General features: G+C 44.5%; 1 protein-coding gene across 1 annotated transcript; it reads left to right on the top strand.

Moving 5' to 3' along the window:
- The first annotated feature begins 12,090 nt into the window (after window positions 1-12,090).
- LOC100084254 (olfactory receptor 1009-like) lies at window positions 12,091-15,466 on the top strand. Its single transcript, XM_001514711.3, has 3 exons — window positions 12,091-13,028; window positions 15,212-15,277; window positions 15,376-15,466. Exons 1-3 carry the CDS (start codon window positions 12,091-12,093, stop codon window positions 15,464-15,466), a joined length of 1,095 nt encoding a protein of 364 aa, XP_001514761.3.
- Window positions 15,467-17,218: the final 1,752 nt, after the last annotated feature.

Below are 17,218 nucleotides of genomic sequence, written 5' to 3' on the forward strand. Positions count from 1 at the left end.
AAGAGTGAGATAGACATCAAAACAAGTAGACAGGCATCAGTAGCATCAATATGTATAAACATCAAAGCAAGTAAACAGGCATTAATATAAATGGGATTATAGATAAGTATATATATACACAAATGCTGCGGGGTGGGGAACGGGGGCAGAGCAAAGCGAGCGAGTAGGGGCGACGGGGAGGGGGAGCTGAGGAAAAGGGGGGCCTTAGTCTGGGAAGGCCTCTTGGAGGAGGTGAGCTTTCAGTAGGCCTTTGAAGGTGGGGAAGTGTGACTGTTTGGCTGATTTGAGGAGGGAGGGCGTTCCAGGCCAGAGTTAAGACGTGGGCCAGGGGTCGATGGCAGGACAGGCGAGAACGAGGTACAGTGAAAAAGTTAGCACCATTCATTCATTCATTCAATAGTATTTATTGAGCATTCACTATGTGCAGAGCACTGTACTAAGCGCTTGGAATGTACAATTCGACCACCAGAAGCCTGGAGTGTGGGGACTGGGCTGTAGAAGGAGAGAAGGCAGGTGAGGTAGGAGGGGGTAAGGCGATGGAAAGCTGTTGAAGCCAATAGTGAGGAGTTTTGCAGCAAACAAGTAGCAGAGTCAGGATTAGAACACAGGTCCATCTTACTCCCAGGCCTGTGCTCTATCCCCTAGGCCACATTGCTTCTCAGTGCTGGGCACCTGGTAGGTGCTTCACAATTACAAGTACCCCCCAAAAAACCGAGGGTGAGAGCCTATCCGTGTACACTAGTGAGACTGAAATGACCGAGGCTCAACCGGCGATCGATCCCACGTTGGAAGCACATGCAGAAACTTCCTCACCGGGCCACAGCGCTTGGCCCATAGTACGTGCTTAACAATACCGTCATCATCACCATTCTTACTGTCCTTGGCAACCATGAAGCCTTCTCAGAGTCTCTGCTCGGAGAGTTACCGGGGGACCGAACAGAACCCCGTTCAGGTTAGTAGCTGATACTCCAAAGAAATTATGTTCGTTTAAGTAGACTTACATCGATAGAGATAAAACTGACCGCGGTTTTGTGATTGAATTATTCATCGATGGGAGAAAGCACTCAGAATTAGAAATTGCCACCTATACAAACCCTATATAATAATGGCGGTATTTGTTAAGCGCTTACTATGTGCACAGCACTGTTCTAAGCGCTGGGGTAGATACAGGGTCATCAGGTTGTCCCGCGTGGGGCTCACAGTTAATCCCCGTTTTACAGATGAGGTAACTGAGGCACCGAGAAGTGAAGTGACTTGCCCACAGTCACACGGCTGACAAGAGGCAGAGCCGGGATTCGAACCCATGACCTCTGACTCCCAAGCCCGGGTCCTTTCCACTGAGCCACGCTGCTTCTCTATATCTGCTAGGAATTACTGATCCTGCTCTTGCTTGCCATCTTTTGGCTAGAGTGAGGAATTTCTGCCTGAGCTGAAGAAAAGGATATGATGATAATAATTAAAAAATGGTATTTAAGTACGTATTTTGTGCTAGGCACTTCTCTAAGTGCAGGGGTGGATGCAAGCAAATTGGGTTGGACACTGTCCCTGTCTCACATGGGGCTCACAGTCTTAATCCCCATTTTCAGAGGAGGGAACAGAGGCCCAGAGAAGGTATGTGATTTGCCCAAGGTCACACAGCAGGTAAATGGAGGAGAGAAGCTGGTGCAGTTGGATGAGGACAGACCGTAACTGATGCCCCATCTTCTCAAAATGGAAATTCAACAACTCAAGCTGTGGGATTCTTATTCATTCATTCAATAGTATTTATTGAGCGCTTACTCTGTGCAGAGCACTGTACTAAGCGCTTGGAATGGACAATTTGGCAACAGATAGAGACGATCCCTGCCCAGTGACAAGCTCACAGTCTAATTCGGGGAGACAGACAAAAACAAGACCACATAATCACGATAAATAGAATCGAGGGGATGTACACCTCATTAACAAAATATATAGGGTAATAAAAAATATATTTATTGAGCGCTTACTAGGTGCAGAGATTCTTATTAATCTTGGAGGAATGTCCGGGTGATGATAATAACTGTGGAATTTGTTAAGCACTTACTATCTGCAAGCACTGTACTAAGCGATGGAGTAGATAATTGGCTGTCACATAGGGTTCACAGTCTAAGTAGGAGGGAGATGAGGTATTGAATCTCCATGTTGCAGCTGAGGGAACTGAAGCAGAGTGAAGGGAAGTGCCCAAAGTCACACAGCAGGCAAGGGAAGAGATGAGATTAGACTTCCCCTCTAGATTGTCAACTCACTGTAATCTGTAACTTCTCTCTAAAATGGGGTTTAAAGACCGGGAGTCCCATGTCAACATGGACTGCGTCCAACCCGATTAGCTTGTATCTGCCCCAGCGTTTAGTACAGTGCCTTAGAACGGTGCTATGTACATAGTAAGCGCTTTACAGATGCCATCAATATTAATGCCCGGGACATAGTAAGCACCGCACAAATGCCATAAAAAATAAAAGCCACAGATGACACTTCAGGAGAGTCCAAGAGGCTTCTTTGCCTATCTGGAAATAACAGACACCTGTTCTGTTCTGTGCATTACTCAGGATATACTCAGGATTGCCTGTCTACTTGTTTTATTTTGTTGTTTGTCTCCCCCTTTTAGACTGTGAGCCCGTTGTTGGGCAGGGATTGTCTTTATCCATTGCCGAATTGTACATTCCAAGTGCTTAGAGCAGTGCTCTGCACACAGTAAGTGCTCAATAAATACGACTGAGTAAATATACAATATTACCTAGTGATGTCATATGAGAAGCAGCTTGGTCTGGTGGATAGAGCATGGGCCTGGGAGTCAGAAGGACTTGGCTTTTAATGATGATGATATCGGCATTTGTTAGCGCTTACTATGTGCAGAGCACTGTTCTAAGCGCTGGGGTAGATAGAGGGTAGTCAGGTTGTCCCACGTGAGGCTCATAGTCTTAATCCCCGTTTTACAGAGGGGGAAGTGAGGCACAGAGAAGTGAAGTGACTTGCCCACAGTCACACAGCTGACAAGTGGCAGAGGGGGGATTCGAACCCATGACCTCCGACTCTCAAGCCCGGGCTCTTTCCACTGAGCCACGCTCTTGTCTGCTATGTGACCTTTGGCAAGTCACTTCACTTCTCCGTGCCTCAGTTACCTCATATGTAAAATGGGGATTAAGGCTGGAAGCCCCATGTGGGACTTGGACTGTTTCCAACATGATTAGCTGGTGTCTACCTCAGTACTTAGCACATAGTAAGCGCTTAACAAATACCAGAAAAAAAGGAACATTTAAAGGAAAACTTCAGAACCTTAGAATGTTCCTCCCTCACTTCCGAGTCGTCGTGTTCCATTCTCAGATCCCCGTAACCAGGGAGTCACTTTGGAATAGGAGGGAGCTTGGGAGCGTAATCAATTAATCCATCAATAGTGTTTATTCAGAGCTTATTCTCTGCAGAGCGATCGAGTTAGTAGTCAACAATCCTTGCCTTCGAGGAGCTTATAGCCTGGGTTAAAAAAATACATAGATAAAAAGGTGTCTGGTGTTGCATCGAATCTGGGCAGGGGCGAGACTTGGTAAAAATAGAACCATCTGATATTAAATTGGATGAGTGGCCAGCTTTCCCAAGGTGGTGCCCGTCAGGGGTCAGGGATTATCTCTATCTGTTGCCGAATTGTACATTCCAAGGGCTTAGTACAGTGCCCTGCACACAGTAAGCGCTCAATAAATACTATTGAATGAATGAATGTAACTCAAAGAACGGATGATTGTGTCCCTTTTTGGCAGATGCCTCTGAGAGAATGACACAAAGCCATGAAACTACAGTCAGTCAGTGGTATTCACTGAGCGCTTATTATGTGCAGAGCACCGTACTAAGCACTTGGGAAAATACAATAAAATAGAGTCTGTAGACATATTCCCTGCCCACAACACGGTTAGAGTGTACTGTTAGTAATAATAATAATTACAGTATTTGTTAAGTGCTTAACTGTGTGCTGGCCACTGATTATTGCAGGGTGTCTGACCACTCTCCCCGAGATTGGATGGGGTGGGGTGGGGCTGGGGGCTGGTGTGCTTTTAAGGAGATTTTTCCAAGATTACAACTTCCAGGGCTCAGAACAGGACGAGGAGGCTGTGCTGCTTGAGAGGATTTCAGAGAGGAGAAACAGTTGAATGATCTGACTGAAGGAAATTGCCACTTTGACCCCTTCTCTGTGTGATTATACTGCCACTATCAGGCATTTCTGTTTCATTGCTTCACTTTGAGGCTGAGGAGTAGGGAAAGCAGGAAAACCCCTCCCAATCAATCAATCAGTGGTATTTATTGAGCGCTTATTACGTGGACCCTCTGGCCCCGGCCCTGGGGCTGGTGGTGGAGATGAAAGCAGAGGCCTCGTGTTGCTTTTTTTTTCTTTTTATTTAAAAATAACCGTGAAAAAATAAATAATGATGGTATTTGTTAAGCTCTCACTCTGTGCCAGGCACCATACTAACCCCGTCCCCCATGGGCCTCGGAGTCTCGTTCCCCATTTTACAGATGAGGTAACGGGCACGGAGAAGTGAAGTGATTTGCCCAAGGCCGCCCAGCAGACAAGCGGTGGAGCTGGGATTAGAACTCATGACCTTCTGACTCTGAGACTCTATCCACTATGCCATGCTGCTTCTCTGGGCCAGTGGCAGTCCAGGGCAGGGGCGACCCCCTCCACCTACGCCTCTCCTCCCGACCTCCATCAGGACTGGGGAGGTTGCGGCCACTGCCCGGTCCGGAGGGGCCGGCCTTGTGCCTCCATCGAGGCTGCATGAATATGCGCGGGGGGTGAGCACCGGGCTGGCATCAGATTGGGTCATATGACTGGCGGTGGGAGGTGGCGCCATGTTGGATTGTAATTCAACCCCTTCTACTAGGGTTTGGTCGAATTAGTAGGACGCCCTGAGAGATTTAACATTCAGCCAAATGTCTCATGTAAATAGCACCTCCATTACAGTCCTCAGGTTTGAATAGCGTTGACCTAGTGGAAAAAGCATGGACCTGGGATTTCGAGGACCTGGGTCCTCGTCCTGCCTCGGATGCTGCCTGCACTATGACCTTGGGCAAGTCACTTAACTACTCCAGACTATAAGCTCGTTTTGGGCAGGGAATGTGTCTGTTTATTGTTATAAGGTACTCTCCCAAGCGCTTAGTACAGTGCCCTGCACACAGTAAGTGCTCAATAAATACCATTGAATGAGTATAATGTTGGTATTTGTTAAGCACTTACTATGTGCAGAGCACTGTTCTAAGCGCTGGGGTAGATCCAGGGTAATCAGGTTGTTCCACGTGAGGCTCACAGTTAATCCCCATTTTACAGATGAGGTAACTGAGGCACAGAGAAGTTAAGTGACTTGCCCACAGTCACCCAGCTGACAAGTGGCAGAGCTGGGATTCGAACCCATCACCTCTGACTCCCAAGCCCGGGCTCTTTCCACTGAGGTTTCCTCATCTGTAAAACCGAGGTTATAAAACCGAGGTTAAATACCTGTTCTCTTTTGCCCTCAGTTTGTCGGTATCTTTTGGGACAGTGACTGTGTTCGATATGATTATCTTGTATCTACCCCAGTGTTGAGTACAGTGCTTGGCACGTAGCAAGTGCTTACTAAATACCATAATCATCGGTCAATCAATGATAATTATTATTTATGCTTACTGGGTGCAGAACACTCTACTAAGGGATTGGGAAAGCATGACATTATAGAATTGGTAAAATGATCATTACAGTTTCTTATTAATAATTAGATCAGAAATTTTGATATTAGAATTGTGTTATATTTTGTTAATCGATTAAGCCTGGTTCTCTTATTGGTGGCTTTGGAGGCCACTGGGTTCCTGACAAATGTTTCTCCTGTCCCCTGGCGTCTCTTCCCCACCCTCAGGATTTTCTTTACTCTGAAGGTTTTTTTTTCTCTCTGCTCTACATTTCTAGTGGAGAATCTGTCTTAGGAAAATGAAGAATTGAAAAGAGAGGGAGAAAACGATAGAGCATTTTCAATCAACCAGTGGTATTCATTCATTCAGTCAGCCGTATTTATTGAGCACTTACTGTGTGCAGAGCACTGTACTGAGTACTTGGAAAGTACAATTCGACAACAAATAGAGACAATCCCTACCCTACAACGGGCTCACGGTCTAGAACACTTCATTGAGCACTTGCTATGTTCAGGGCACTGTATTAAGCACTTAGTAAAGTAAAGTACAATAGAGCTGTATGACAAAATCCCTGTCCTCAGTGAGACGGTGCGTCTCGGTGGCCACCTCAGCAGTTCTGTATTTGCAGCTCCTTACTGATGGCATTTATATCTTTTTGGTTCACTTGCCCATCTCTCCTTACTCTTATGACCCATTCTATCTTTCTTTTTCTTCCCTCTCCTACTACTGGTAAACAACTTGTTTGGGCACAACTTTCCCGTTTGACTGTAAGTGATTGAAGGGTCGGAATCACACAATTTAGCTTCGTGGTACATTCTCCAGTCCAAAGTACAGTGCCGGCTGACAGTAGACTACTCATTAAATTATGACAGACACCATCCCTCTTCACTCACCCCTTGTCCATCTTACCGTGCCCACCTAATTTTGCATTTCTAATTGCAAAAATGTCTCATCATAACCTTTAGACTTTACTATTTGCACTGGAGACAGTGAGTTCTCATCCATTCTTGTGAGTGTGGATGAAAAGCCTGCTGCTTGACTTTCTTTACTGTCCGCTTATAAAGACATGTGATGTACTAAGATGGTTGTTTCATTCAGCGCTTATCTGTTTTTTGAGCCTGCCTCTTGGGATCCCAATGTGGCTGTTGCTTTTGTTCAAGAAGAAGCAACCCCATTCCTGGTTACTGCACCTTTTCATTTCCCCATACAGGAGCTGATTTGGTATCCTGCTGTTATGCATAATTCTTACATATCTTAGCATCATTTTTATGGAGTGTTTCCTGTGTGCAAAGCACTGTACTAGGTGCTTGGGAGAGCACACTATAACAATAAACAGACACATTCCCTGCCCACAGTGAGCTTACTCTATTGGGGGAAGCTATGGGGTTTTGTTCATTTTTTTGGTATTTGTTAAGCGCTTACTATATGCTAGGCACTGTACTAAGCACTGGGGTAGGTACAAGCTAATTAGTTTGGACACAGTCCATGTCTCACATGGGGCTCCCAGTTTTAATCCCCATTTGACAGATGAGGTAGCTGAGGCCAAGAGAAGTGAAGTGACTTGGCCAAGGTCACACAACAGACAAATGGTGAAGGCAGGATTAGAATCCAGGTCCTTCTGACTCCCAGGCCTGTGCTTTATCCACTGAGACTTGCTGCTTCCCAGTAACTGTCACATTACCTCAGTGTTGATGAGTGACGGCATACTTTGTCGGGGAATCTTGGTCTCGCCATTTGATGTTGAGTCTGTTTTGTAGTTGTTGCTGGGAGGTCATTTAATAAGTCCAATTGGTCTTCTGGGGTACATCCAGATCTCACAGCTGTACAGAAAGTTGAACACCCCAATAGCTTTATGGGCCTTCAGCTTGGTGTGGTCTGCTGATCTTCTGAAAGTCAAATTGAGCTTTTTCAATTATTTTTCTACTTAGTATTCTTCCCAAATACAGTGAGTTCAATCCTTCTCTCCCATCATCTCTCTCCATCACATTGGACAGAATTTGGGGGTCTTACAAACCTGTGTTAGATGCTGAAAGAGAAGAAGAGGAGGATGACGCCCATCTCGTCTGAATGAGTGGGGAGGACCTGTACCGGTCCCCGGTGCTCCTTGACTCCGAGAGGGGGCTGGTTGACCCATGTCAGTCGTGGACCAGACTTGAAATGAAATTGATGAAAGTCACAGCTCTCCCAGGGAGTTTGTGTAAGGAAAATAACTTCAAAAAAGCAAGTCACTTAACTTCTCTAATCCCTTGTCTGCAAAATAGGGATTCAATGCCTTTTTCTCTCTCCTCCTTAGACTGTGAGCTCCATGTGGGACCTTCCACCTGCCTTCTAGACTGAAAGCTCGTTGTGGGCAGGGAAGGTGTCTGTTTATTGTCATATTGTACTCTCCCACAGTTAGCTCTGAACACAGTTAGTGTTCAATAAATACGACTGAATGAATGAATGAATGAAAAACAATAATTGTGGTATTTGTTTGTGTGCCAGGCACTGTATTATGCGCTGTGCTACATGCGAAGCGGGTTGGACACAGTCCCTGTCCTATGTGGGGTTACAGTCTCAATCCCCACTTTCCATTTTACACATGAGGTAGCTGAGGCACAGAGAAGTGAAGTGACTTGCCCAAGGTCACACAGCAGACAGGAGGGGGAGCGATGAGTAACTGAGGCACAGAGAAGTAAGAGACTTGCAAGGATCACACAGCAGGCAAGTGGTGGAGTCGATATTAGAACCCATGATCTTCTGACTCCTGGGCCTGTGTTCTATCTACTGTGCCATGCAACTGACCTGATTATCTTGTATCTACCCTAGTGCTTGGTACAGTGCTTGACACACAGTAAATGCTTAACAAATACAATTATTTTTATCAATAATAATGCTGATAATGATAAAATAGGTCTTTTTGGAAGCACTCAAAATTCCAGTACCAAAAAGGTCATGGTAACTTTTTTTCTTCACCACATGGAAACTCTCTGGGTTTGTGGTTCTTCAGGGACCTGGATCCAAATTACTGAAACCCCTGAGAAAAATGTCTCTCAAAGTGCGCGGCTTAGGAGCCAGGGGAGGAAAAGGGGGCTCGATTTTATAATTAATTGGACAATCCCAGGCTTCAGAAGACCTGGAATAAATTTGCTTCTTCCACTTGAAGATAGTTAAAGCGAGGAAAGACCCTTCTCCTTTCTGTCTTCTAAGTTGGTCCAGAAGCTTCAGGAGATTGGTTACTTCCCTCAAAATATTCTAAGTGGACAAAATAACCTTCCTAGAGGTGAGTTCTCAAAACTCTTGATCTCTTTATTGACCACTTTTTTTCAGCTGAGATAAAAAAGAATAAATCCGTCAAAACGATGAAGCTTGATCTATTTGACTGAGGGATCAGTCAAATGCGGTTTATGTTTACGGTCACCATCAGTCTGTCAGTCTGTACATGTTGTTTCTGTTTTGTTCACGTGTGACCTTGGGAGAGTACACTGTAATAGAGTTGGTAGACACGTTCCCTGCCCACAATGAGCTTACAGTCTAGAGGGACATCCCAAGTATCATTGCCAACAGTCTGTCTCAGTCTATCCAATCTTACAGTGTTTTTCCGGGGAGATGCCTGATTCCCTCCCCTGCTCCCTTGCTCCAGGGCCTTCCCAGATTCCTGTGATCATGGGTGCCGGCTTCCTAGCTGGAAAACGAATCCAAACTGAGAAGCAGTGGATAGAGCACAGGCCTGGGAGAAAGAAGGTCATGAGTTCTAATCCTGTCTCCACGCTCATCTTCTGGGTGGCCTTGGATAAATCACTTCGCTTCTCTGTGCCTCAGTTAACTCATCTGTCAAATGGGGATTAAGACTGCGAGCCCCACGTGGGACGGGGACTGTGTCCAACCCGATTTACTTGTATTCACCCCAGCCCTTAGTATAGTGTCTGGCATGTCGTAAGCGCTTAACAAATACCACAATGATTGTTATTATTGTTATTATTAATGCTATTAATATAATTCCCTGGACATAAAGACATGCACCTTGTGGGCAGGGGGCATGTCTGCCAACTTGTATTGTACTCTCCCAAGCGCTTAGTACAATGCTCTGCACAAAGTAAGCACTCAATAAATACCTCAATTGGTTGATTTGGTGTCACATCCATACCAGGCAATGGAGGGAAACAGACCAGATTGAAAAACAGATTGCCTGGCATAAAACTGGCTGGGTGGACACCTTAGTGCTGATGTTGTGGGATTTGTTTTTATTTGGTTTTGTTAACGGCATTTGTTATGCACTCACCGTGTTCTAGGAACTGTACTAAACAGTGGAGTATATACAAGCTAACCGTGTTGGAAACAGTCCAAGTGCCACATGGGGCTCAAAGTCTTAATCCCCATTTTACAGATAAGATAACGGAGGCATAGAGAAATTGAGAGGTGCCCAAGGTCTCACAGCAGGCAAGTGGTGAACAACAATTCCATGTTTCCCTTTCCGCCCCCCTTTCGTGATTTTATCCATTTCTGTCAGGTTCTCTGTCACCCTTCCTATTTCCAGAATGAAAAGTCCTAATCTCTTCTACCCACAAGGACTTTCCAGAATCCCAGAAGAGAGTGAGAAATTAGAGACGCAGAGTGGGTTGAGACGGACAAATTCATGGAGGGCACATCACAAGAATTGAAAATGAAAAAGCCAAAGGCCTGATGCTCTCTTGCATGCCTCCCTCCCCGCCCCTTCCCTTTCCCCCTTGGGGTTTGGCAATTTTGTAAAGTCCTTATCTACCCTTCTCTTCTATTCTCCCTCCTTTCCCTTCCTCTCCGAACCTGTCAAGGGAATTGCATCAAGCTATCACAGCTGAAAATGACTGGCAATTTGCAGTTGCGTTTTACTTGCATATAGAAGCTACAACAATTTCCTCCTTGTGGTGTTTCTGTTGTTTGGGGGAAAATTAATAGAAATTAAAGAACACGAATGCCTCTAGGCAAAGTTAATACTAGCATTTCACACATTTTCATATCTTTTTTAGAATCATGTCTGGCTAGATAAGATGCCACTGTAAAGCGTTAGATACTTCTTAAAATTCAAGCAGCATTCGCCTAAATGTGATTCAGTGTGTTTCCCGCTGCAACCAGAGGAACTTTTTTTCTTTCTCTCTAACTGAAGAGCAGGAAAATAATTGTTTAAAGACAAATGGAAAATCAAGGTGAAGAAAGCAATTTAAGTAATACTTGTCAGAGGATTTTGGTTGCAAATGATATACTCAAGGTGTTATTATCTCTATTACACACTTAGGAAAAAAGATAAGGCTGCAATTCTACTGCCGCTTTCGAAAATTCTTCCTAATATCTAAAGTGGTAATTAAAAAGAACCAGAAGTTCTTTCTTTAAATAACTGAACAGAAATCATACCGAATGATTATTTAATCCAGAAAAACCTTAGCAGTATCCAGGTCACGGGTATTGAATCCTCATTTTACAGATGAGAAAACTGAAGTACGGAGAAATCAAGTGACTTGCTCAATGTCATACAGCAGGCAAGTGGCAGAGCCGGGATTAGAGCCTAGGTCCTCTGATGATACCAGGCCATATTGCTTCAATAAATCAAAGAATATCAATCGATACATTCTAATCAATAAATCGGTAACATGGGAATTTGCTCTCACAAGAAATCGTGTAGTTAGAAAATGTAAAGTTTCAAGAGAGGTTTTGTATTTACCACTGGGTGGTCAGTGGTGAATACAAAACCTCTCTTGAAACTTTCCATTTTCTCTCAGGGTCTGGGAGAATGACACCATCTTAGAATTGACTGGGGGAATTGGCTTTCTTTTGATGTAAATCTCATCTTCGTTCAGCCCACCACCCTGCCCCATGAGACCCCCTGCAGAAACAATCAGTAACCATTCATTCAATAGTATTTATTTATTTATTGAGTGCTTACTATGTGCAGAGCACTGTACTTAGCTCTTGGAATGTACAAATCGGCAACAGATAGAGACAATCCCTGCCCACTGATGGGCTTACAGTCTAATCGGGGGAGACAGACAGACAAAAACAATAGCAATAAATAGAATCAAGGTGATGTACATCTCATTAACAAAATAAATAGGGTAATGAAAATATCCAGGGGTGGTCCAATACAAAAGAAATGAAAAACCCGCAAGAAAAATTAGGCTAATACACACTTTCCCACCCAAATTTTTGAGTAAATTATTGTGTACCTGGATTTTAGTGTGAGTGCTTGGCACATAGTAAGCGCTTAACAAATGCCATCATTATTATTAGTATTATTTGAGATCATTTGAGATCTCCAGCAAACAGTATTTTCTCTTCCTGAAAAGGGTCCATGTGATCTTTAAAAAGGAAAGGGAAAGAAATTTAATTCTAGACACACAAACATACTTATATCCATTAACTTCTGAATTAACAGCAGCTGCCTTTTTGTTTCTATAGACAGATTGCCGCATCTATATGGCTCAGGGGAATCGAACCGGGATAACAGAGTTTATTTTTCTGGGGCTAACGGATCAGCTCCAGTGGCAGATCATCCTCTTTATGTTGTTTTTACTTTATTATCTTGTCACCTTGGTCGGAAACTTGGGGCTGATCGCACCGATCGGAGTAGATTCCCGTCTTCGCAGCCCCATGTACTTTTTCCTCAGCCACCTGGCCTTTGTGGACACCTGTTCCTCCTCCACTGTTGTCCCAAAGATGCTGACTGATTTCTTCAAGGAGAAAAAAACCATCTCCTTCCTGGGATGTGCAGCCCAGATGTGGTTCTTTGGCCTCTTTGTGGCTGCTGAATGCTTCCTGTTCTCTGCCATGGCCTTCGATCGATACGTGGCCATCCGAAACCCACTGCTCTATAGGTCGTTCGTGTCCCCAGAGGTCCGTGTGCGGCTCGCGGTGGCGCCTTACGTGCTGGGCTTTCTGAGCACCACGACCCACACAACGTCGACCTTTCGCTTACCCTTCTGCGGCCCAGATGTCATCAACCACTATTTCTGCGATATCGCTCCACTCTTAGCCCTAGTCTGTGCCGACGTCCAGGCCAGTAGGTGGCTCCTTTTCATCTCGGCTGGCACCGTAGGGGTATCTAGTGGCCTGGCCATCCTGGTCTCCTACCTTTACATCCTCGTTGCCGTCTCGAGGATTCGCTCTGCCACCGGCAGACGGAAAGCCTTCTCGACCTGTTCTTCCCACCTGACCGCTGTCGCCGTCTTGTACGGGACCCTCTTCTTTATCTACGTTCGACCCGGTGCGAGCCTCTCGCTGCATGTGAATAAAGTGGTGTCTGTCTTTTACACAGCCATCATCCCCATGTTGAACCCCCTGATCTATAGCTTGAGAAACAAGGAGGTGAAAGACGCCCTCTGTTGGACTTTGCAGAGGAAGATGGTTCTCTACAGGTAAGTTAGAGAGCTATGATTGGCCCTTTTCTCTCAGGAGGAAATCTTCTGGACATACTCAGGGGCTGAGGTTCTTTCCTAACTGCTGCTTGTAGCAATCCACCACCTCTAATGATAATATTTAAGTGCTTACTTTGTGCTAAGCACTGTTCTAAGTGCTGGGGTTGATACACAGTAATCAGGTTGTCCCACATAGGGCTCACTGTCTTAATCCCCATTTTACAGATGAGGTAACTGTATATATCTTCATCACCCTATTTATTTTGTTTAATGAGATGTACTTCACCCTGATTCTATTTATTTGCCATTGTTTTTATGAGATGTTCTTCCCCTTGACTCTATTTATTGCCATTGTTCTTCATTCATTCATTCATTCATTCAATCGTATTTATTGAGCGCTTACTATGTGCAGAGCACTGTACTAAGCGCTTGGAATGAACAAGTCGGCAACAGACAGAGACAGTCCCTGCCGTTCCTGTCTGCCTGTCGCCCCCGATTAGACTGTAAGCCCATCAAAGGGCAGGGACTGTCTCTATCAGTTGCCGATTTGTCCATTCCAAGCGCTTAGTACAGTGCTCTGCACATAGTAAGCACTCAATAAATGCTATTGAATGAATGAATGAATGAGACACAGAGAAGTTACTTGCCCAACGTCACAGAGCAGACAAGTGGAGGAGGCGGGATTAGAACCCACATCCTCTGACTCCCAAGGCTGTGCTCTTTCCACTAAGCCTCGATGCTTCTCTAGACTGTCAGCTCGCTGTAGGCAGGGAATGTGTCTCTTATATGGTTGTGTTGTACTCTCCCTGAGTCCCCGTACACAGTAAACACTCAGTAAATACAATCGATTGACTGTGAGCTCGTTGTGAGCAGGGAACATGTCTACCGACTCTGTTGTATTGCACTCTCCCAAGTGTTTAATAATACAGTGCTCCACACACAGTAAGTGCTTAATAAATACCATTAATGGATTGATTGCAGAGATCTACCCGTACCAGCGCAGACCAGTATCCTTAGGCTGTGAGCCCTGTGTCCAACCTGATTACCTTGTATCGACCCCTGTCCTTAGTACAGTGTCTGGAACATAGTAAGCACTTAAAAAATACCAGAGAAGTCCTACTAGAAACAGTCCTCTTAATACAACAATAATAATAATGACAACAATATGTACTTGTTAAGCACTAACTACTACTACTAATAATGTTGGTATTTGTTACGTGCTTACTATGTGCCGAGCACTGTTCTAAGCGCCGGGGTAGATACAGGGTCTTCAGGTTGTCCCACGTGAGGTTCACAATCTTAGTCCCCATTTTACAGATGAGGTAACTGAGGCACAGAGAAGTTAAGTGACTTGCCCACAGTCACACAGCTGACAAGTGACAGTCAAGCACTGTTTTAAGCACTGGGGTGGATACAAAGTAATCAGGTTAGACACAGTCCACAGGGGTTTTGCAGTTTAAGTAGAAGGAGTGGGGTTATTCTCCATTTTGAAGATGAGGAAACTGAGGGATGCAGTGACTTGCCCAAGGTCACGCAGCAGATCAGTAGCAGAGTCTGGATTAGAATCCGGGTCCTCTGAATCCCAGGTACATGCTCTATCCACTAGGTGATACTGCTTCCCACATTCTTCAATCAATGGTATCTACTATGTTCTTATTGTTTGCAGGGTATTATGCTAAGCACTTGGGAAATAGCCAAATAATCAGTGCCTTCTATTGTCAGATAAACACAATCACATAAACAAATCACATAAAAAGTCACATAAACAAAAACTTGGCAAGACGTAATTGCTAGAAATCACGATAATGTTTTCAGAGTTTTCATAGAACCTCAAATCACTGAGGCTTGAGATTCTTTGGAGAATGTGTCCCAGGATATGTAGCTGAAGGAGATGGAGGAAGCCTTAGAGGCAACAGAGTAAATTCCTGGAGAGGGATGTGGGAATGTCCCAGAGCAAGGAATTCAGATGGGGCAACATAAATAGCAAAGTTTTCTGCTCCATCTCTCAAGAGATCCATCTGGTGCCTGAGCGATCTAGGCTGTAAAGTCCCTCTGGTGGGATTAGGCTGTGGTTGGTTAGCGGCTGATGTTTCAGAGTGAAGGTCAACACTGAGAAACAGTAAAACTACCAACAATCTTCCTGTCATTTCTATGAACATTCTATGAACATTCTATGAACTCAGAACATATCATTTCTATGAACATTCTATGAAGGGAAGGTACCAGGAAACGACTTTGGTGAACGATAGGTAACTTCAGATAGGTATTTCACGGGCATCTTTGAAGGATAAAACTGAAGTTTGACTGGACTAAATTATTTGATCCAAAATATTAGTTGTTTCTAAAGTGGGTTAACTATAAGTGAAGAAGCTTTAACTGTTCCTGGGTTTGATCTCTGTGAATATCACTGTTCAACAATGAGAAGCTGTGAGGACTAGCGCATAGATCACAGATCTAGGAGTGAGAAGGACCTGGGTTCTAATCCCAGCTCCACCACTTGTCTGTTGTGCGATCTTGGACATGTCCCTTAACTTCTCTGTGCCTCAGTTACCTCATCTGTAAAATGGGGATTAATTCTATGAACCCCTTGTGGGACACGGACTGTGTCCAACCTGATTTTCTTGTATCTACCCCAGAGCATAGAAGCAGCGTGGCTCAGTGAAAGGCGCCTGGGCTTCGGAGTCAGAGGTCATGAGTTCGACTCCCGGCTCTGCCACCTGTCAGCTGTGTGACTGTGGGCAAGTCACTTAACTTCTCTGGGCCTCATTTCCCTCATCTGTAAAATGGGGATTAAAAGTGTGTGAGCCCCACGTGGGACAACCTGATTACCCTGTATCTCCCCCAGTGCTTAGAACAGTGCTCGGCACCTAGTAAGCGCTTAAAAAATACCAACATTATTATTATAGCAGAGTACAATGCCTGGGTCATAATAAGGGCTTAACAGATACTATAAAAAACAAACAAAATGTCTTCTCAGTTTCATTTTAAATCCCATAAAAGGTGCTTTGGAAAACTTGGGGAGAAGAGAACCATAGGAGAACTGCATCAGTAAAATAAAGTTTAGACCATGTTTCCACTAAACTGTAAGCTCCATGAGATCCGGGATCGCATCTACCAATTCTATTATATTGTTCTCTCCAAAGAACTCAATAAATACCACTGATGGATGGATTGATTGAGCGGTCCAGGAGGATTAGGATAGAGTAGAACGTATTTCCCAAAAGCCCGGGATTGGAGGTTGGATTGCTCTCTATTAGGGTGACATGTGCGAGCCCTTTGCTGGGTAGGGATTGTCCCTATCTGTTACTGAATTGTATTTTCCAAGCGCTTAGTACAGTGCTCTGCACACAGTAAGCGCTCAATAAATACGATTGAATGAATGAATGACTGTTTCAAGGTTTCCACTGCGGGCAGGGAACGCGTCTATCAACTCTGTTATATGATACTATCCCAGGGGCTTCGTATAGTGTTCTGCGCGTAGTGGGTGCTCCAAAAATACCACCCATCGATCGACTGATTTCCAGGATAGGCTTGGAGTTGGAGCTTGTGGATGTATGGCTCCGAGTGGATCGCTATATCCGCTCAGCCCACACCTTGGGATTATCAGGCTTGCATTCATTCGTTCGTATTTATTGAGCGCTTACTATGTGCAGAGCACTGTACTAGGCGCTTGGAATGGACAATTCAGCAGAAGAGAGAGACAATTCCTGCCCAACAACAGGTTCACAGGCAAAAAGGCTTGCACTAATAAGAACCAAGGCCGCAGTCGTACTTAGGACCGAAAAGCTCATTTAGAAACCGGGTCATTTTCCAGCATGGATATGTTTATAAATACCCAGTGAGTTGGACCAGCAGAAACAGGAATCAGAGTCAATAGGTGGAAAACAAATGTGGAAATATAATAAGCTCGAGGCGGATGGTAAGGTTTCACTGCTTCTAATGGTGCAAATGGATTTGTTATTTACTAGGGGTTATATCTGATTGAGACGGTCACCCGTAAGGGAGAAATTCTAGTACAAGATAAATTGGGCTTGACAATTGAATTTCTCTCAAGCTTCAGTAATTCGGAATCCCTGTAACGTTCACTGGCGTTTGTGAAATCCAGGGCTATGGGAAGGAAGGTTATTGTTCATTCCAAGAGCTTACTGTAATAATAATAATAATGGTATTTATTAATAATAATAATAATG

Source organism: Ornithorhynchus anatinus, chromosome 3 (genome assembly GCF_004115215.2).
Source record: "Ornithorhynchus anatinus isolate Pmale09 chromosome 3, mOrnAna1.pri.v4, whole genome shotgun sequence".
NCBI classification, from domain to species: domain Eukaryota; kingdom Metazoa; phylum Chordata; class Mammalia; order Monotremata; family Ornithorhynchidae; genus Ornithorhynchus; species Ornithorhynchus anatinus.

Excerpts from the sequence above, each read along its gene's own strand:
- LOC100084254 (XM_001514711.3), top strand. The coding sequence starts at position 12,091 with ATGGCTCAGGGGAATCGAACCGGGATAACAGAGTTTATTTTTCTGGGG. Across the intron at positions 13,029-15,211 it reads AGGAAGATGGTTCTCTACAG|AACATATCATTTCTATGAAC; the intron begins GTAAGTTAGAGA and ends CTATGAACTCAG. Across the intron at positions 15,278-15,375 it reads ACGACTTTGGTGAACGATAG|TGGGTTAACTATAAGTGAAG; the intron begins GTAACTTCAGAT and ends TTGTTTCTAAAG.